The sequence below is a fragment of the Meleagris gallopavo genome, chromosome 10, assembly GCF_000146605.3.
Source record: "Meleagris gallopavo isolate NT-WF06-2002-E0010 breed Aviagen turkey brand Nicholas breeding stock chromosome 10, Turkey_5.1, whole genome shotgun sequence".
In the NCBI taxonomy this organism is placed as follows: domain Eukaryota; kingdom Metazoa; phylum Chordata; class Aves; order Galliformes; family Phasianidae; genus Meleagris; species Meleagris gallopavo.
In genome coordinates, this window is record NC_015020.2 from 19,096,840 (window position 1) to 19,119,023 (window position 22,184).

Below are 22,184 nucleotides of genomic sequence, written 5' to 3' on the forward strand. Positions count from 1 at the left end.
TTAATTACTTTCCGTGCACATCTCATGGCACTGTAGCTCACTTAGTTGCAGTACAAGCTGGAGATCAATGTGTTTGCACACTTAATAGCTACATCACGCGGGGAGAGCTTTGGGGGGAGGGAGAGATGGGTAAGGAGGGCATGGAGGGCTGGCTGGGAAAAGCAAATACATTTATCCAGAAACTGGGCTTCTCAATGAAATGCATAAATATACATGCTCACTCATGCCTTTTTTTTTTTTTTTTTTACTTTTTGAAATATGATAATCAAATAACACTTTTAAAGTATCTTTAAGAGCTTGGAGCTGCAGCTGGCTTCTTATTATTTTCTTTTTCTCTAGATTTTTTTTTTATGCCAAATTGGTTTTTTGTTTCTGAAATGTAAGTGCACAGGGAGGGGATTCGTCAGCCAGAATTTTCTCCAGACTTTCTCAGAACTTCATAAGAAATGAGGATGAGTACTGTTACATCCACTGGTTCACAGAATAAGCATGAACAGCAAACGTGTTTTAAATGCCACAGATTGCACTGAGACATGCTGAGAACTGTAGCAATTTTTGACACTGCTTTCAGCTCACATTCATCAGGATAGTTCAGAGTGGAGCGAGACCATAACAAAGAGAAAACTGTCTTGCAGTAACTGGTGCAAGAGGAGTTGAAGCTATTGTTTCTGCCATACCTCATAATTAATTTGATCCAACTGTTCACTAAATTTAAAAAAGAAAAAGGAAAACTGTTGGAAAAACGATCCTTTGAACACGCTAGCACAGTCAGAATACAAATTACAGTAGTTAAAAAGTGAAAGGCCTTGGGCATTTATATTTTGACACACCATTAAAGCACTGACAGTATAAAAACTGAATTACATCTTGCTCATAATTGTTTCAAACCCTTGAATCAGGTTGTGAAAGGTTGTCCGCTTATCGTGCTTGAATATCCAGCATTTCCTCATCAGCTGGTCGATCTGGAAGAGGAAAAAGAGAAATTTCTAAAGGTTGAACGAAACAGCTTCTTTCACTGCTAAGAACAGAGGGAAATTCAGTGCTGAAAAATGCTTATAGATAATGCTTAAAAAAGGTGGAAATGCCTTTCTGCCAGCAGCCATGGAGGGCTTTCTACAGAGAGTGTATTCACTTGTGTGTGTGTGGTGCTTTTGCTGCTTATTCACTGTGAAAGGAAGAAGACTGTGATGAAAGTGGAGCTGTGTTACCTCCTCGGGGCAGTTGGGTGGACGTGGCAAACGCTTCTCTTCTTGTAGGACACGCACGAGCCGTGCTACCGTCATCTGGCCCTGTGTGGGGCCAATCATCTTCAGGAACTCCTGGGGAAAGAGCAGGAGTCAGTTGTGCTACCTCAGCACTGAGCCACATTGCTGCAGTTTGACACTGAGATGCCATTGCAATCTCAAGGTGAAAGTGAACAGTAGATGTCTGTCATCATGCCCACCATATACACACATTACAGAGGGAGAGAAACATCTTTATGTTTAGTTTCATCCCTGGGATGTGTAGTCACCACAGCCTGTCTCTGTGCAGGGTCTTTAGTGAAAGGCAACCACGAGGTTATTTTGAAGAGAGAAATTCTGTGCATTTCTCATTTCCACACAAACAAAATCTAATGCAAGCATCTTTAACAGCACTTTCCTCCACGACCACTTACTGTCATTGGGCTGGACTCCGAATCGCAGTAGGTGAGCAGTTCGTACAGCGTCACCCCGAACGACCACACATCTGAGGCGATGTAAAACTTACTCTGAATCAAGCATTCTGGAGCATACCTGTGGCCACAACAGGACAGTGTTAAACTGCATTCAGAGCTGCAAAGATTTACCCATAGGTGCACGACCAGTGTGAATTGAACCTAAGTGAGCGGAGGAGGCACGCGCTGCATTCGTCCTCTTTACACATGAATGTGCCCCATAAATGTGCCCATAAGGCTTGGGATGGCACAGCAATAGTAAACAAGGAACATCTTACACAGCAAAACGCTCTGAGACTAAGGGAGACCAGAAGCAAAACCATGGGGAAGTAGATTGTTGAGTGCAGGAGGACACTAACGCAAAAGCAGATTAGTCAGCCATGTGCCTCTTTCTTGTTAGGATATTGTACGAGTATTGAGGCCTCTCAGCTAAATGGGAGAAATCTTCAGGCCACCCAGAAGAGGCTTCTAAGCATCTGAGGTGAGTTATTCTGTTGCACAGAATAACTGATTAATGACAATGGGTTATAACTTATTACCAAAATACAGGGCTGTCGAGGTCATCTTTGACAGTGTAGTACTCCTTATCAGTCTCGATGGCTTTGGTGAGACCAAAATCTCCAATTTTCACTCTGTTCTCACTTTCAACAAGGACATTTCTTGCTGCTAAGTCACGGTGCACGTACTGACGGGAGCCCAAGTAGTCCATCCCCTGTAAGAGAAGAAAGCCTTTTATGTTAGTTTCTCTAATATTTAACATCAGTTTTTCTCCCAACCTCCCTTCCAAGCATTCTCCTTTTCCTGCAGTAGTACTCCATCCAGATTTTCCATGGCAAGTTCTGCTGGCACTTTCCAGGGTCCTTTTCTGGTCCACATCCTTCCTCTAGACTCTGCCTTTGGGTTCCCCATCTGCTGAGGCAGGTTGTTGTTTCTACTCTGTGCCTTTTAACTTTCAGCTGAGCAACCAGTCTCTCAGAGCCTTCTCTCCATGGGAACTGTTCCTCTCTGCATGCTGCTAGGACTGACTGATGTCTGTGTCTGTGCTGCTTCCAGCTGCCTTGTCCACCACAATCACAAAGTCACAGCCTCTGACAAAAGGCACACAGCTTCATATGGTCTTACTGCAGTGTGCGCTTGCATCACACGCTGTCCTCCCTCTGTAGTGCTTCCAATTCTGTAATTCTTTCTTCTCCTGGTCATTGTTTATGCGAGGAAACCTAATAATTGCTTCTTTTATAGCATCTGCAGCACCTGAAAGACTGCTTTTTGAGGACAAAGCAATGGTTTTGACCATAAAGCAAGCCTCCTTTCTTCTCCTCCCTTATTCTGTTAAGTGAATACTAAACTAATCAAACAGGAGAGTTACAAGAAAGCTCTGGTGCCAGGCTCACCTTGCAGATCTGAACTGCGTATCTGAGAAGTTGCTTGAGATTGATTTTGTTCTTGTTTCGTGGCAGATATTCCTTTAAGCTCCCAGAAGGAAGAAATTCCATGATGAGTTTAATCCCATTTCCTCCTAAAAATGAGTGCATGGTTAATATACAAACATGATCCTTCTCACATCATTAACATCAGAACCTTTGTACAACACCCAAGCAGTGGTAGCATTTGTTCTGTAACAATACTGCATGACCACAGCCAGGCAAACTCCCATTATCAGTCACTGCAGCAATCCAGTAGAGAACCTGTTCCAGGCAGCACAGTTACTGAACATAAAGGTCTTTAAATTTTCTTTAGTTTTTAAATGCTAAGTATAAGGCAATGGAGCTCCATTCTGTAACTCCCAACATCTCCTTCTATCAATGACCTCTAGGGTTTACAGACTGTGAACTGTCTTACACTGTCAGCTCAGTTCACTCCTGGCACACACAGACCACCACCAGCCCAAGTGATTAAAATCCTTTCCATGGATTTGGTGAACTCCAACAACTTTGGTCACATCAAACTTAGCTAGGTGTGAAAATGGGCAGGAGGACTTCAGGCAGAAGTTGCTGCTTATTCCATGAAGAAAGACACCTCAATCCATATAACAGAACTAAGACTGTTGGGCTTTTTAAAATGCTTCATTTTTAAAGGAACATTTTTTATACTGTTAGTGAATATTTTTAGTATTCTTCATGAAGACTTACCATCTTCTGTGCAAATTCCCTTATACTTGACAATGTTCTCATGATACAGATTCCTCAAGATTTCTATTTCCTTCTTGAGATCAGCAATGTGATTCCCTCCACTCTCTGGCTTCAGAGATTTAACTGCCACTTGTTCTCCTGTATTGTCACCTTCTGGATCGTATCTGCAGAGTTCAACCTTCCCAAAGTGGCCCTGATTGTCAAAGAAAAGAGCATAACTTAGCACTCTCTAACCAGAGTGTCCCTGATGCTCCACTTGAGGCATTTACAACTCACATCTTCCTGCTGTGTTTCAGAAAGCACACACAGATCGATGAACACACACGCACACACACACCCCCCTCTATAAAAATGCCAAGAGACCTGAAATTCTGCTAACAATTTACAAACCAGATCACTGTTTACTAGATATCCACAGAAGCCTTCCTGAGCTTCCATACAGAACACACAGAGTGTGCTTTTCAGAGAGTGGTGAGGCACTGGAACAGCTGCCCAGAGAGGCTGTGGATGTCCCATCCACCCCTGGAGGTGTTCAAGGCCAGGTTGGATGGGGCCCTGGGCAGTCTGGGCTGCTATTAAATGTGGAGGTTGGTGGCCCTGCATGTGGTCCCTTCCAAGCCATTCTATGATTCTATATACATCTTTTTTTTCCAGCAGGATTAACCAAGAATTCCCTGGCACCTTTGTCCATCCCTGAGTGCAAACACATGTCCTTCTCCTCCTTCTCCTCCCCATGATACCTCCACCAACCCCCTGTACTGTGTTAAACGTTCAAAAATTATCACAGCTGCTCTTCATGCTCAGTCCTGACAGGACTTAAGGGTGGTCTGATCTGGGAAAAGTCACAGTTCTAACTTCCAATGTAGGGACCTAAATCTGATGTTCCTCTTACCTCTCCCAAATCACGGATTCTCTTCAAGAATCGTTTTTCAAAGAGTGTGGGATCGACCTCTGTGACAGGCTTCTTCTCCGAGACGATATCAGGGTCTGAGAGTAGAAAAGCACCAAATTAGGCAGATTCCTGAAAGGACGCCTTGGTTTTGACAGACACTTAGGGCATCCTGGTTCATCTGCTGCTATTAGTGCCTCTCTCAACTTCTATTCTCTCAACTTCTATTCCCATTTCTTTGATAGGGAATTTCTTCCATTGCTATGTGCCAGTCTACCGCTTCCCAAAGTGATTCAGTCTCATCTCAGCACACCCCTGCAGTAGTTATTCAGCTTCTATGGCTACGTATTGCCATACAGAAGGTATGGTTTTGCCCTTATTATGTTCTGATTTTCTGTTAGCTTCTCTTTGTAACTACAACATCAGATGAACCAGGAACGCTGTTAATGCCCTGATTCAGTCAAGAATCCTGTGGAAATTTCATGGAGCTCAAAGACAGGCTTGAAGCTGACTTGAGCTATTGGACAGCCTTGTTTCTTACAACAAAGGCAACACATTTCCTTCTAGCTTCTTTGTTTTCAGACATTAAGGGCAAGAATCTTATTCCACAGAGGAGCAGCAAGTATCTGACAAAGTATCTGCAAGATCACTGTGGAAATGAGGCTATTTTGTCCTTAACACCACATGTTACAGTAAATGTTTCTAAGAGCAGTGGGCACAGCCCTGAGCTGCTGGAGTTCAGAGTGTGTTTGGACTCCACTCTCACACAGAGCATTTGAAGTTGGGTGATGCTGTGTGGAGTCAGGGCTTGGGCTCAATGGTCCCTGTAGGTCCCTTCCAATTCAAGACACTCTTTTGACACTGTCACCATGCCAAAATGCTCCTGCAAGATATCCAGTTTCAGCCAAACAACCCACACTTCCCTATCCAACTCCCCAGCCAATCAGCAAAATCAAGCCTTACTTTGCTCCTCCAGTTTGTTGATGTCTCTCATGATAGCTCTGAAGAAGGGTCTCTGGTGGGGGTCGTAGTTCATGCACTGTTTCATCAGGTCAGCTAGTTCCTTGCACGATGGTGTTATCAACATGAAATGCCCTTCGTAGAACCTTTCCTTCTGTAAAGCACAAATGAAAACTCCAGCATGAATTTTAGCTTGTTATTTAATCAACCTGTGTTAGAAGATAAGACTACTTGTCCTTAATTTCATCAAGTAAATTTCAGCATTAACTCTAAATCATCACCTGCCAGTAGAGAACTATTATTAATGATGAGTCTGGCAGTTTGGAGCAATCACTTACAACACAGTTTCTAGCAGCTGCTGAACATTTTATCTTTCAGAAGTTGTTCTTCTGCCAGGTGCCAGGCTCACCATTTACTTACGCACTGGGACGGATGGCCACATGGAAATGCTTACCAAGGAAAACCACCATAAGACAGGCAAACAGTGAGAAGTTAAGAGCGATGGGGCATAGATGGGATGAGGATGGCTGCCATATGCATGAAGCAACCTGCAGCTGGGGCAGCAAGTTCCCTTCAGTTACCTCCTGTTAAAACAACACAGGCAGTGACTCAAGTACTCAGTCATTTCCTTCAGACAAGCAGCAGCTGCCTTGCTCCACTGCCTTCCCAACACAGCAAAACTTCAAGAGAGAAAAAGCACATATGGAACATATGCTGAAGGGCTCTGGCAGCGTTGAACAAAAAATGCCAGAGCAAAGCAGAACAACTTTTTTGTCTTCTTTTAAGCTTTCAGAGCAAGCAATATGTTGGCCCACAGGAGACTAGTTTGGAACCAATGTCCAAAAGAACTGAAAAACCTGGGGGCTTTTAAAGCTGAACCTCAGACAGTTTATAATTGGACATATGGATTAGGAAAAGAGAGGTGTGACAGCCTCAGAATTTTAATTGTTTTTATGCTGCATTTTGAAAATCACTAACAAGGTGAAGTAATAATTAGCATCTTTGTAGTGAGGACAAGAATTCCTGCTGCAATCTGTGGCAATTCAGATGGAATCTGCCCCTTACCAGTACAGCTGACCTGGGTTTGGTAAAGACAAAAGCAATTTAAATTATGGAAACTGAAGTGCTGAAGAAGATAAATCTGAGTTGTCAAGGTCATGTTTAAGCAACGTAGTTTTACCTCTGCCAATGTCTTGTCTTTCAGTGGTGTTTCTCCATTATAGCAGATTTCCCACAGTGTTGTACCAAAACTCCACTTATCTGCTGCAATGCTTAAATTTTTTGAGTCTTCAACACATTCGGGTGCAATCCAGGGGATTCGCTCCACACATTCTTACATAAAACACAGAATCAAAGCAGTTTGGAATTAATATGAAAAGTACTTTAAAAAAAAAAAAAGTTTTCCAACTTATTCTTGTCTAACTACTGCTTAACTACAATAAACTGAAGCCAAAGTATTTGTCAGGAAATCTTGATTGTGAAATCCCTGTTCTCATACAAACATTTCCATGGCTTTTATAAGCTCATGGTTTGGGCCATTCAGAAGCTGAGATTCCTTCTATACTATCTTGCTGGATCTTGAGATGAAATTAAGTAAAACAAATACAACGAGCTCCAACCATCAGTGACACTCTTTTGCTTCAGTGTTGTGGTTTTCGGCTTCATAAAAGCAGACTGCTTTTATTCTAGAGCCAGTTCTAGTTGGTATAAATGGTATTTTTCCCTTTCCCTTTCTCAATCGCAATGAAGAGAGAAATCCAATTCTTGTACCATACCTTGCCTGGACAGCACAGTTATGGGGATTCCTGGGTCGCTCAGCTTTATGAAAGGCCCATATTCGGTGTCAATTCCCTCTCTTGCCAGTAGGATGTTTTTAGTACACACGTTTCCATGTACCAAATCCTTATCCTCCTGTAGTAGGGTAGGAAAAGAGTGCAGTGAGTGAGCAGCGCTCAGCAAGTGCCCTTGATGTACCTATAGCATCAGGGAACAGAACGCTCCAAACTGAAACCCAAAAATACAGCTTGGAAGAAATCATCCTAGAGAAAAGCAGGACAAGGTTTTATATTTGTAAATTTGATTAATTTTGGAAAAAATTCCTTTTTCATGACAAGCAAAACTGCAGAAGTGGTGCTCATTACCCTCTCTAAGAGTCTCTTCTAATTTAAAGCAACACAGTAAATATTAAAAAAATATCCCAATATCACATTGCACAGTCCCACTACCCAAGGAAGGAACTTCATTAGTAATAATGCACATGAAATCTAGGTAACATTAGCTTGCAGCAATGCTTATATCTTACCAGGTAGCTTAGCGCACTTGCAAGTTGCTTGGCTACATTGAATTTCCAGGGAGTTGTCAGGAGTTCACTTTTCCGATGCATAAACAAATCCAGAGGCCCAAATTCAACAAATTCTTCAACCATGATATCTACAAAACCAGGTGCATAAAGTCAGTATTGCAATCACCAGTGCCTGGATAAACTGAGTTTGTTGCCACCGTCTTCCACCTCCACCCCAAGGCAAGCTGCTTAGAATGTCTTTATTTCACCTTCTCTGAAGTTTATTTCAGTGCTCAAAGAATCCAAACTGCAAAGAGAGACTTGATGTAGTAAAATACCAGTAAACCAGAAGCAAAGCATTTCCAGAGCCTTGCCAGGGAGATGACTGCTGTTGGAAGGCTGGTTTGTAATGACACTACTGCCATCCCTTTGGCTTTCTGACCTTGAGGATCATCCTGTAAGACATGTATTCAAAGAAAGCACTGCAAAGGAAATCTGATTAATGGAAAGGACCTTCCAGCAGCCTGGCTGTTCCAATTCCGCTTCTGTCTGCTCTGAAAAGTCAAGCAAGAGATGGCAGCAGCCAACCACATCTCCCTGGAGGCCAGCTCTGATCTGAATGGCTGCCTTGTCCTTACTGAAGCCTGCTGCTTAAAAATCCCATCAAAGAGATGTTAACTGAACTCACTTTCTAAGTCACGGACGCAGACTCCATGGAGAAAGACGATGTGCTTGTGAGAAACCTGCCTCATCATGCTTGCTGCTTCAAAGAAGGCCTGTTAGAAAGGGAAGCAGATTAGCCATTAAACTGCTGATCACTGCAGCAGTCATCCGTGCAGTGAACAAAACGGAATAGCAACAACATACACATTTGCAAAAGATAACTGTTTTCCACCACAGGGTTTGCCATCCCACTATAGCAACGGGGCTGTGGTGAGCTGCCATGGATGCACTCACTGTTCCCTGGGTTGCATAAGCTCCTCCCTGCCCTTTTGCAGGCACTAGGTCTGAGCATCCCTGTCTGATGCATTGGCCTCTCTTTCCAGATGATTAAGCAAAATGCAAATCAAATAACTTGCTTGAGGTCACATCAGTGACTGAATTGGTGAAAGACTCCCAAGCCCACTGCACAACACAGAGGTAACTTCTGGTAGGTGGCAGTACCCTCACTGAAATCCATCACTCAGCTGACACAGTTTAGACCTCAGGCATGGGTATGCCTGGGCATTTCAGACCACAGCAAGGCCTGGCTCCATTTTGCTTGTGCTTATAGCCTGCACACAAAATCAGCTTTCTAGGTACCTCAGAGGGCTGATCCATGAGCTTGGACTGCCTAAATTGCTGAGAGATACCCCAGCATCTTCCCATTCTCCTATTACATTCACCAACCCAATTTTTTCTTAGACGCTCCACAGTTAAATGTGGTGAGGCCCAGTGTTTACAGTTCAAGAGAAAAAAAGACACTTGCCAAAGAAATGTCTCTGTGACTGGGGTCCAAAACTTTGAGGAGTACTTTAATCTCTTTTTCGTTTTGATATCCTTCATTCTCATCATCTTTGTAGTTGAGAATCCCTGAGTAAATCTGTGTCCTCGTCCCTCTTCCAAGGTGTTCACCCTAAGACATAACACAGCACGTATTTTCAAACCAAGACATGAAACAAACAAATGTAGATTTACACAAATAGTTGAACCTGCACTCTATTCAGCCTCTCAGAATTAGCCCTACGTACAGGCTTAAAATTATTAGAGTAAGAAAAACCAAATGACAACGTGTTATTCTTCATTCTAGTAGTCTCTGAGAATGTTTACCACCGTAAACTCTTTTGATATTAAAGGGCTATTGCATCTTCACTAACATCAAACAGCTTCAGTGTAATTTAACATCATTAGACTAAACATCAAATGAATAAATAGTAACTGGCCTCTGATTTACAATAAGCTGCTACTGAGCCAATCTTTTATGTGTTTCCAAAAGTTAAAGGAAGTAATATTTCAATAGAACACTTTGTTTTGGAATGTAATTTCCTTCTAAATAAGAGAGGATTCTGTCTTGGGATATTTTTGCAGGAAGTCTGAGTGCTGACTGTTAATATACCAAACTAAAAACAATTAATATAATCCATACCTGTTTTCCTCAGTCAGTAATGCTTTTTTCCTTAAATAAACCTGACTGATTTAAGAGGCAAAGACTTTTAGAAACAGTCACTGTGATTTAAGCATTCAAACCACTGTGTGTTTTTTAAAGCTTATTCAGGTGAACTGTTCCACTAACTGCAAATGACTCAGAAAATTTGGCAATGTGCTCAATCAGTTTGGAAAACAAGATTTTGAATGCCAAGACTCTTCAAATCCTTTGAATACTTTGCCTTTATTTCCCTATAGGAAAAGCTGCTTGTTTCTCCAGTAGGTCAGGCTTCAAGAGATACAGGTATGGTACAATCCAGGTAGCAAGAACAGTTCCTAAGACTTCCATGATTCTTTAAGAATAACTTTACAAGCAGCTCATTCCAAATGCATTAGAAAATCGCTCCAATATCCATTTGTGCAACATCCAACCAGCCAGAATGAGGTGATTTTATATAATCTGAGCATGGAGGGCTGCCACAGTGGGTGGATTTCAAGACACCAACACCTACCTGCATTATTTCTTCTTTGCGGATTCGATGGAAGCTCAGCTGCCCTAGATGGTAAGCAGGCTGACATTCCTGAGCCTTCTTGGTTGCAACCAACAAGTTGGAGATTTCTGGAAGGCGAGGAGAGAAAATATTCTTGAAGACTTCACAAAGATAACTCCATACATTCACCTTTCTCAATCAGTTACATTTCTGTATATGCATACTGCAAAGTAAATTCCCAAATGAGAAGGGAGAAAGGAAGAAACTGACTTAACTCCTGGACAGGTAACTTCTGCTCATCATTCCACAGAGAATTCACCAAAATAGAGCTATATATTTTATATAATATATATGCAATCTTACATACATCATTAACCAAGGCCCTGTTACTGCCACAGGTTGGGTAAAATAACACACATCCCCCACTTTGCCTACAAGTATGGCCCTTTTTGGTGTGCAGACGGGGATGAGGTCGCTGGAGCCTCATTTCTTCACCTCCTTGAAAGTTTCTTTAAAGTGCTTAGGGAGACACTAACATCTATGTTCAAAGCACAGGACTTAAATTAGGGAATGGAAAATGAACAGAAGGAAAAGACTCAAAAGCCCGCTGCTGCTTCCCTGCACAGCTTCTGATTAGGGAGAAGCATGGATAGACCTAGACAATTCATTAATTAATAATTTAGTCTTCCTGTTTTGGTAGCTGACATTATTTATTACAATATAACGACTTTAAATGACTGTGTGCATCTGGCTCTCCTGTTACTGGGAGAACATGTGCATCAGGACTCAGAAAGCAAACAGTAACAGACCATCTTTTCAAAGCACTTTTTTCATACTTGTGAGAAATATATCTTCATATTTGTGAGATTCCAAAAGAAAAAGAAAAAACAATCAGAGATGAGACAGAATATGGAACAGCAAAGATACCCTGGGTCCCACTGAAGTTCAGAGGTGCCACAATCCTGACTAAAGGAAACACTGTGTGCTACCAAAACACTGAGGTGGGCAGAAAACTCCTTGAACTGTTTTAATTATTCCAAATACAGCTGTCACAGTTTAATCAGCAGGTCAAAATGTTTAATCTCTCCGTGCCTCACACAATTACCAGTGTTCTTCAGAAGTGTGGAAAACACATGTGTAGCTACAGAGTACTCTGCTCGAAGACTTAAATAAGAAGGTAGTTAATGCAACTCAGTTATTCCCCTCATTCTAACAGGAAACCATTTGATCAAGCCAACCATGTCCACTGCATTTCCTCTTTCATACAACATACAGCTGCAAGACAACTGTACCTTACAGCAAACAGTTCTAGCAAGTGTTGGCAGTAGTAGTTGAATGAATGCACATTCATCACCTAAAATCTGATCTCACAGATAAATCCACTGATGTGGGGGTGCTCTGCTGAATAACAGCTTCAGTCTAAGTCTTCCTCACTGCTTTGTGAACATTAATAAAGTAAAGCACATCACTGTTACAACAAGCAAGCTCAAACCCCAAGGCTGCCACACAACACATTGCAGGCCACAAACCTCCTTTGCTGGAACTCAGGCCGCATGGCCAGGCATACGTGACTTAGTGGAGAAAAGGAAGAACCTTATATGGGCCTCACTTTGACACAGCACTGCAGCCCATGACTCAGAGTCAGCTGTGACATTTTGGTTTTAAACAAATCTAGAGCTCAGCCTCTGCCATCGATACTGCAGGGGCCAGTTGTGAAGGTGCAAAAGGGGAAACCGCTGTCATTAGGAAGTTCATACAAACAAGGCTCTTGAAAAGCACCAGCCCATGAACATCCTGTGCTGACCTTGTAGCATTAAAGGGAAACCCCTAAAGCCTTGTTCACGGTGCTTGTTTTTTGTTTTTTGACAAGGCTCCCTCTCTACAGAGAGGCAGTAAGTAATATGAAAGAGCTGCACACAAGAATGCATGTAAGAGAAGACACTAAGAATGCTTCCTATTGCTGAAGCTTCTTATTTCTCTTAAAGGACAGAGGCTACCTCTTGGCTTTGGTTGGCAGCACCTCTTCAACGTAAAGCTGATGTTGTCTGTGCGAAGGATTTGTCCTTTCAGGTGATCCATCAACTCTTTTAAGGACGCAAAAGACCTGTTTGAGCCATGTAGGAAGTACCCGCCTTTCTTCACCTCAATCTGGAAGTTCTTGTACTGCACTGAATTATTTATCATCTGTGATTAGAGAAGGGAGGGGGGAAAACAAGCAAGATACTGATCATTGAAGTGAAAGAACATCTGCAGGAGCAAATGAAATTACAAAGCCTTTGAGTTCACATCCAGGACCAGTTAAACATTTACTCCTATGCTGGGTTCCTCTAAAATTCCAACAGTGCAGGAGAAGGCTCCACAATACCTGTAGCCTTCATTCCCAAGAAGGCTCACAGAAGGAGTGGAAGAAGAGCAACATGAAGATGCAAACCTCTAAGAAGTCCAAATTTTACTCAGTTAAGAATTGCCAAATCTGGAGCATGGTTTCAAAATCTCAACTTAAAAATACCAAGAATGCCTTTTGCAGCCTGGGCTGTCTAACAAAGAAACAGGATTTCAGGCTGTGCTTCAGATCCTTCAGTTCACACAAAGGTACTGGGGAAGGATGATTTTCGTATTGGTTATTTGGTGTCATAAGTACGTTCACAGAACTAAATCCACACTCAAGGAGCATTAGGTAAGGTGCAGCAGCAAATTCTGTCTGCTGTTTTCCCAGCAGATGAGTTTACAAAGCTGAATTTGCTTGCAGGTTCACGTAGTCTTATCGCTATGAAAGGAAGTGTTCTGGATGTAATAAATTATATTTTCAGAGAGAGTACAAAAGTCTGGGGAAAACAAAGCTATGAGTACAAATGTCCTCCACTTGCTGCATCTGCTGTCAGGAAAAGCTAAGAGAGATTCCCTACGGAATGCAAAGATAGCAATCTGGATGATGGGGAACCACCAGTCTTCTGCTGACTAGTAGATCACTGCTGGGAATGCCACACCTGACGTACCTCTGGGCCTTCAAGACAAGTCACTGTCATGAGGATGTGGTTAAAGTTTGTGCAGCTCCACCTCAGTACATACATTCCTGCTTCATTCCCTTCCTGTCGCAGTTTGTTGATGGCATATTCAGTGCTGAAAGAGTCAATGTGAAATGGAGGAAAACCATTAAAAGAGCAGAGCATTTGCATCCATAACCTATTAGTAAATACGCAGGAGAGTAATCCTATATTTTTGGAATGAAATCACACACCCACAACTCAAAAATATTTACACTATAATTAAAACATAATTTGAGTGCATTACACACTCCCACTTTTTTTTTTTTTACATGAGAGCAAAGAAGGAAAGATACATTGCATGCTTAGTGGGGAAATTCTGCTTCCACCACAGTGCATATGCAAATTCTCTTCTAGTTTTCTATATGCTGCATCTAAAAATATAAAAGCCAAAAAGGTGGACAGAAAGGAGAATAATTCCTTCAGTAAAAAAAATAAACATAAGCACTGTACATCCATCTACTTACTCCTAGGGCCAGTGTAAAGAAAGATTACGTTTGGTTGCCTAAAATATTCCTGTCTGCTCAAGTGATGATTAGTGAAATAAGTCTCAAAATACTCCTCCATGAGGAAGCACTGGCTTTATAGATAAGTAAACTGACGAGGAGAGAACTGATGATTTTTTTCAGGAGTAACAAAAGTTGTCTTACAGCCTTTTGGTAACTAACTCTGGTCATTATAGAAACCTATCAGACGTCAGACTTCCTCAGTGCGTTCAGTATGCAGCAGAATTAGAAGACTGATTATTCAAGTGGGTGAAATAAACAAGTTCACTAACCAAATGGGTCCATGGCAACCATTTTTTATGTTGTGTTCAATCAGTGGAGGAGCCACATCTGTGCAGAGATAATGGTGGGCATCTGCTGTAAGTCTGAAGTATCCATCTATTAATGATGCAAATGACAGAGCTTCATCATGTGAGGACAGTTTTAATTCCTAAAAGAGAAAGATATTTTAGTCAAGAATACTTACAGTTCTGTTAAAGCAGGATGGTTTTAATATCCGGCAGTTTTTTTCACAGTGGGTACAAAATTGCCCAGAAACATATGACAGAAAATCACTCAGGAGGCCAACAGTGACCATTCTCTACCCTCCTCACTTATTACTGGCTAGAAACTTTCATTCTCCTATGAGGACATGAGTCCTATGTGAGATCTGTAATGCAAGCTCTTGTGCTAATCTTTGTGAAGCTGCACTAATTCAAGAGTAGGGCAGTCACGTAGGATGGGATGTGAAGCCTAGGGACAACCCAAGCAGTCAGGACACTAAAATTGGGTACCTATGAACTCACTTTCCTTCCTCTCTCTCCCAGGGTCTCTCTGCCATCCTTACTGAGCTCATCTTCAATCTGCTTCTGGTAATCCAAGTTGTATGTGGGAAGGCCACGGGTTGAGAAATGTAGCTAAGGAGGTCACCAAAAGCTTGGGGAACTGATAAATACTGGTGGCATGCAGTAACAAATGGAGAGAAATAGCCATCCTCATCAAATTGCTACTCTTCTACTTAATGCTTTTGCATTTGTACAGCGATGAAGACAGCATATTTAACTGTTATTCAAGAGTCTCACTAGAAAATGTTCCCCAGAGAGGTTGTCACCTCTTGCCCAACAATACCAGGTCACTAGAGCTGCCCACAGGAGGAAAAACTATCCAGGTTTGGTTCTTACCATTTTTTTGTTATCCTGCTTGTTAATGCTAACCGTAGACTCCTTGATGACAATGTGAGTGATTTCAGGAAAATAGGAAAAATTGTTCCACAAATCTCGGGTTTTGTATCTATCTTCATCCTTTTTGATTTTGCCATCAGATTTTTTCTTCTTCTCTTTCTCCGTCTGTACAGACTGCAAGCACATTTGGGATAAAAGTATATTAATACAAGCGGTCTGACAGTGTCTGAAAATCATTTTTTAACAGTCGTTATGCCCCCCAAAGTAACCCTCAAATTCCAGGGATACTCACATTTGGCTTGAGCCTCCACTGAATTCCATTGTTTCCTGTCACGATGACTTCATATAATGGAATGATCTCACCGTCTCCACAGTTAAATCTATTTATTTCACTCTCAGATGAAATAAGCAGAGATGAAGTCTCAAAAATTTCTGCTCCATAATATTTAGTCAAAGTCTCCATTGTTGATAAGTATTTAACTTTCAGATCGCGTGGAGACACACTACTGTCACAAATGGTTTTATTGTTGAACTCTTTAAGGAAATGCTTGAAAACGTTGTTTATCCGAATCCTGGTTAAGAAATTCCTCTGCCTGATAGTCTTGTTCAAAGTTTCAGGAATATAATGTTTATAACTAGAAGGAAAAACAATGCTAGGCGTTAATATGGTTGTTTCTTAAGTTTGTAATTCTAAAATGTGCTAATTGCTTACATTTTGAAAGTAATTTACAGAGTACAGGATGCAGCAAAGCACTGTGCACTTGGTGTGCTGGAGCTTCTAACCCCTGCCCAGTCAGACACTGGAAAGTAAAATGCTTAAGATCCCTTTTGGAAGCCAAGTGCAGCATATCCAACAGTGTTATCCCAACTTACCTGATATCTTTGGGCAGCTCTGGCAGCTTCACATTTTTCTTGATAGCATAATGAGAGATTGCAAGCACAGCCATTCCCAGACACTCATTTTCAATTTCATGAACTTCTTGATCATTTTTAGGGTCACGGATTGGTGCCAGTCCCTTCACTAAATCATACTGACCCTTAATAGGAAGCAAAAAGAAGAAAAAAAAGTTACTTCATCTGGCATTTGTCATACTAACAGCCAATGGCACAACAAAAGAGTCACCCAAAAACTGAAAGTCGTGATAAAAAGGGGCAGGGGAAGAGGGTTGTACAAGAGATGCCATCTTCTCTTAGACCAGTCAGTGTAGGCAAGAATAGTCACTCCACAAACCTGCCAATTTGAGAAAGATCAACGTTTATGCCTTACAGAAGTGCTTTAAAATTATGGTTTGTGGAACAGGTGGAATCACCACACGTGTCATCTCCTCTCATCCACAGCACTTAGGCTTTCCACTAAGAAGGCATGTAGACTCCCAGGCAGAACACCTGCACTGCTCAGAGACCCTTCCAACCCTCCTTTCCTTTATATAGAAATCCACTTTTCCTTTTTAAATTAACCCAAGCACACCCTTCTAGCACCATCATTATATTTTTTCTGTATGCAACGAATATTTTCCCTCTCTGTTTTACCCTCCCTTCATCACCTGATTCTCTCTATGAGCTCCATGCACTCATTCTTCAAGCCACAGTTCAAAGCCTTAAGACAGTCAGAAACATACATGGTCATCAAAGCATGCAGATATTTCTGTGCCTTGTACTAGCAAGAGCACTTTTCTGTCTTTTTTAGAAAATGTGACCAATGGTAACAGTCAGGGTGATACAGTATTGTCTGGAAATATTCATTACCTCACTAATACTGTGGATTCACAACAGAAAAACAAGTGTTTGCTGGAGCAGCTCCATGCCATCTCACTTCTGAAGGACACAACCGTATTTCAAAGTCTGAAAACTGTACTCAGAACTAACTGCAATCATGTTTTTTCTCCAGTGCATTTAATTTGCTCATTTCACAAGCCTTCATCAACTTCAATCTTCCACTTCCCTTCCCATTCCGAAACCACAGTGCCTGATTTGCAAAACCACTGGTGTGTACATAACCTTTCTTTTGATGGGGAGCACAGCTTTCTGATATAGGAACCCCAAGTGTTTGGAATGAGCAGCATGCAGCACGCTGCCAGCAACTGGGATGCACAGCAGGAGAGGAGAACTGCACGTAGGCAGGCTGTGTGGCAGTGGCATTATGAGTCAATTTTTTAACACCACACAGTAAAATAGACTCATTAAACAGACACAATATCATAGATTTAGTAATGCTACTGTTCATCTGTCGGACTATAGATGTCACAGTCATTCTGAGCAAATTTTCCACAAAGGAAATGATAGCATTTCTATTCAAAAAATAGTTAATATTAAAAAAAGTGAGCTGTAAAAGCCTAGCCCTTCCTGGACTGTAAGGCAGTTTCCTTACACGTTCCACATAGGGTTAGACTGTTCTTCACATAGCAAATTCTTCCACGATGTGGAAGTAAACCCTCACCATCACCAACAGGTAAGCTTAAATATATAAAACAGTTGGAAAATAGTTTTTTTTAAGCAGAGCATTCCTACTGGATCAAACAGTTTTTATGTGGGTGGAACTGCACAACCCCCTGCATGCAACTCCCTACCTGTGCAAAGATGTATTCCAATGAGTTTGCATCCAGGATTGGGGTTCCTTCCGGTGCCAGCTTCTTGTCGTAAGAGTTCTTTGCCTTCTTTGGGGTATGCCTCCACACTGAGGGTTCGTTTTCACTAGTCCCATGCCAGTTTGTGAAGTAGTATCTTGCAAGAAAAAGAAGAATGAACTTAAAAAAAAAAAATTGTGGGAAAATCCTCTATTTACACTGGATACCTATTTTAAACCTTCAGAAGAAAATCAGGTACACATCAAAACCCTTCACTCTTCTGCCTCAGTGTAAGTCAATATGCCTCTATTGAGCATTGTTTGGTGTTTGCATTCCAAGATAAATGGCTCAGCTGAAGGATTAACAGGGCTTCAAATCTCCTCCTCTACGGACACTGAATGCTTCCCTTTGGGCTGCAGCTGGAAGCAGCCATGCACTGGGATTTCTGCTTCCCTTTGGCTGGGATGGAGATGGTGAAAAACAAACTAACTCCAATCATCTAGCTTTTAGGTTACACAGTCAATCTTCTATGTGTATTGCAAATAAGCTTTTTACTCATATCTGCACACAAAGCTATTTAATTAAAAACCCGCTAAAAGAGTTGGCATCTGCTGCAAATTAATGAAATTGTTGAGATCAAGCCTCTGTTAGAGGCTGCTGAAAAATCTTTGCCTGAATTACCCCTAGAAATCTGTTTTTCTCTGGGTTCTGTTAAGATATTAAATCAAGTGAACTTTAGTTAAATCTGGTTTGAATCAATGTGCTTTTAGAGAGTTCATGCCCTGCGCACGATGGTGACGTACTTACAATTAGAAGGGCAGAGCAGAGCAGATTACTCAGCTCTAAGTAGGAAGGATTTCAGTAAGAAAATGCCACTCTTACTCAGCAGCAATCAGAAAAAGCACTGCAGAAGGACTTACTAATACACTGGGAGGTGAAAAGGAGACATTCATAGAATCCTAGAATGGCCTGGGTTGCAAAGGCCCACAGTGCTCATCAGTCCCAACCCCCTGCTGTGTGCAGGTCGCCAACCAGCAGCCCAGGCTGCCCAGAGCCACATCCAGCCTGGCCTTGAATGCCTGCAGGGATGGGGCATCCACAGCCTCCTTGGGCAACCTGTTCCAGTGCCTCACCACTTCTGCGGGAAAAACTTCCTCCTCATATCCAACCTAAACTTCCCCTGTCTCAGTTTAAAACCATTCCCCTTGTCCTATCACCACCCACCCTCACAAACAGCCGTTCTCCCCCCTTGTTTATGTGCTCCCTTCAAGTACTGGAAGGCCACACTGAGGTCCCCCTGGAGCCTTCACTTCTCCAAGCTAAACAAGCCCAGTTCCCTCAACCCTTCTTCATACCAGAGGTGCTGCAGCCCTCTGATCATCTCAGTGGCCTCCTCTGATTCCTGATGCAGTGACCACAGTCAGCTTCATATAATTTTACCACTACCTCCTGACAACTGAGCTTCTAAAGCTTTCAAAGTCTGCCTAAATGTGTGATTAACAAAATCATAGGGAACTTGAGTGACCAATCAAAGGAAGCATTATGGATTAAAGACACCGTATCGTGTTTTTGTCCTTTCTTTCTTTTTTATAAGTCTTTTTAAGTCCCACTAAAAAAAGCATACATATATAGCACAGGCAGGAATACCAATACACAACTATGCCAAAAACTCCCAACAAGGACAGCAAGGCACTGCAGAAATCCTTTGGTTCAAGCACAAAAAGCAAAGGAAAGAAAATCTCTGCCTTCAGTTTGTTTTCACATGTTCCTTTGTAAGATGGAAGGTAATTAATAATTCAAATTCTTTTGGTATTTCCTGAAAATAATTATGGGCAAGGTTACGTGTATTGTTTATAACTTAGTGGAGAACTTGTTTCTTTATTATTAAATGTCTTGATTAAGACAACACTTATAAGTTGCAATAAAAATTTCCCCATTGTTTGTGGAACCATATAAACAAGGCAGGAGAGTCTCTGCCTTGACCAAACCGATGGGCTTGTGGTAAAGAGGACTTATTCCACTTTCACAACAGAAATGGGAGCACAAGCTTCCAAATTCAGAAGTTCTGCAGAAGACCTGGAAAGGAGATCCCAGATCCGTTCAGTCTGACCAAGGAATGCTCTTCTCTTTCTCCTCTAGTGACTCTGAGGACTCTTCTTTCCCACGTTTCCAAAAACATCCGCCTTAGGTCCCTTTGGCATGCCAAGCAACATTGCTACCACTGGCTTACACAATGCCCAGCCATGAGATAGTTAAACTCCTCCATCAGCCTGTGTGCTAATGAGGCAGGATGTTACAAAATACTGTGGTTTCTTTTGTTGTAGACTCCTTTTTCACTTGATGCAAGTGAAAGAAATATGAGGCTTGTAGCAAAGATTCTAGTGAATAAGCAAAGTCTTTTTAAAAGAAAATGAAAAGTGTATCCATGGGCATGGATTTAATGGGGAGAGGAGGGTGGGAAGTCCACACAATCAGAAACCAAACATCAAGCTGTCAGCAGTGGAAGAGAAATCTAACATCTAAAAGCATTTCAAAACGCTGAGTCACATACCTTCATTTTAGAGATATATAATATTAATAGAACTTGGCTAAATCAGATCTATCAGTGCGATGACATTTCAGAAATGAGGCTGTCCACATAAAACTGATTTGTCTCTGAATGTCTCTGATACGTTATTAAAAAATCCCAAGCTGTATCCCTTTCTCAAGAGGAATTTTGCCTCTCACAGAGCTCTGAATAAACAATATTCATTCAGAGAAGTTTCACAATCCTGTGCTGTTCCTCAGTTCTCAGTGCTCAGCCCTACCCTGCTCAGGTGCCCAAGCCAAGGCACACAGTGATCATAAACGAAAGAAAGGAAAACCCCATTTCACCAATGCAATACAGCACTGCTGGGGAGACTGGAATATTCAGATTTCAGCACCTTCTTTTATATAATCTCTTTCTAAAAGCATATGAAATTACTTTTAATACAAATTATTGGCCCAAAGTTTGCCTATTTTCATGAATAAAGTACATCAGACAGAAGAGAACTCCCTGCCAAACTTCAAATCCCAACTCCAGAGCTTAAAAAAACAAATCACCGTAACTACAAATGCATTTTCCAAGGCTTCACTCTCTGTTAATTTAGAATTAAAAACTAAAAAGATCCAGAAAATGAAGTTCAGTGTCAAGCAATTCTGCCCACGTCGTTACCATCTGACAGGGCTGTGACAGCTGCAGTGCCAATGCAAGGACCTGGAGCGAGTGCTCCTTGCCCACCTGAAGCAGAAGCATGCCAACACTAGACACAGCAGAAACCATTTATTTAAGAATTAAGTTAATCAGAGCATCGAGTTCCTAATCACAGGATTAAAATATATTTTTTTTTTCTTTCGCAGAGCAAAGCAGACCGCATGAAAAATTTTCATATCAGGGAAAACATCCCAGGTCCAGATTGTACCACATTGTACTTTTTTTATTATCAATATACTGTTAATCTGACTGCTCTTAAAGGAAGAAGGGGCACTTAATGCTCTGTAAGAGGGCATCAGAGTCCTCCCAGCTTTCTTTAGAGTCACTCAACCCCATTATTGTGTGCTGTTTATCTGCCAAACTTAATCGCAGCTGTTTAAATCCAAGATAAACTGAGATTAAGTCATTAATGCTGCTAATAGACAGTGGTACAGAAAAGGAAAAGACAGTAGTGTCCTTTTCCTCTTTTAATATAGGTATCAGTACCATCATTATTTGAAAAGCAAAGATCTGTTTGTTAACTGTGGGTAATTTTTCCCTGTAACAATTCATCCAACAATAACAACAATTCTGGCCTAGCACAGATTGCACTCAGCAGTGGAATACCTCACAGTTGAAAGATCATGATTACAAAGCTCCCTGCATAAGGGAAGGGGCTGTCATCCTCCAACAAGCCTAGAGAACAGTTTGGGTGTACAGCCTTCAACAGCTTCATTCAAAAGCTGTCATACTGCTGCTTTCACTTTCCAGTGGATGAGGATTAGAATGCCCATTCTGCCCACACATCTCAGTATGTGCTATACTTCAAGATTAACTCCTGAAGTTCAACCTGATGCTATGCATAAAGGACAAAGATCCCACCAAAAAGGATTTGGATTTTCTGGTGCTTTCTGCAGTCTAATAACTGCCACCCCCACTTAGGGCGCATGGATTCCCCTACAGCCCTACAGGAGAATATCAAAAGTGACAGCACGTTGCTTTCTCCCTTCAAGTTAATAGCAAAATTCCCATCGACTTCAGCAGGAGTACAGTTCGTTATGAGTCCTTCAAATGGAAACAGAAACATACCAAATACTAACAGGATAAAACAACATTTCCGAGCCTT

General features: G+C 41.6%; 1 protein-coding gene across 1 annotated transcript; it reads right to left on the reverse strand.

Annotated features, from left to right (window-relative positions):
* Positions 1 to 228: 228 nt before the first annotated feature.
* LOC100551269 (tyrosine-protein kinase JAK1-like) lies at positions 229 to 20,401 on the reverse strand. The gene is made up of 22 exons (XM_031554981.1): positions 20,396 to 20,401; positions 17,848 to 18,024; positions 16,154 to 16,317; positions 15,573 to 15,915; positions 15,281 to 15,454; positions 14,393 to 14,550; positions 13,567 to 13,690; positions 12,568 to 12,754; positions 10,592 to 10,698; positions 9,424 to 9,570; positions 8,644 to 8,731; positions 7,977 to 8,104; positions 7,450 to 7,585; positions 6,855 to 7,006; positions 5,678 to 5,828; positions 4,718 to 4,812; positions 3,826 to 4,018; positions 3,088 to 3,212; positions 2,236 to 2,408; positions 1,658 to 1,775; positions 1,209 to 1,319; positions 229 to 962 (listed from the first exon to the last, which is right to left on the reverse strand). Exons 1-22 carry the CDS (start codon positions 20,399 to 20,401, stop codon positions 861 to 863), a joined length of 3,159 nt encoding a protein of 1,052 aa, XP_031410841.1. The 3' UTR covers positions 229 to 860.
* Between the last annotated feature and the right edge of the window lie 1,783 nt (positions 20,402 to 22,184).

Bases quoted from the DNA above. Each gene is read 5' to 3' on its own strand.
- LOC100551269 (XM_031554981.1), bottom strand. The intron at 16,318-17,847 runs GTAGGGAGTTGC...CTTCCTATTAAG, and splicing joins TGGAATACATCTTTGCACAG to GGTCAGTATGATTTAGTGAA. The intron at 15,916-16,153 runs GTAAGTTGGGAT...TTTTCCTTCTAG, and splicing joins GAGCTGCCCAAAGATATCAG to TTATAAACATTATATTCCTG.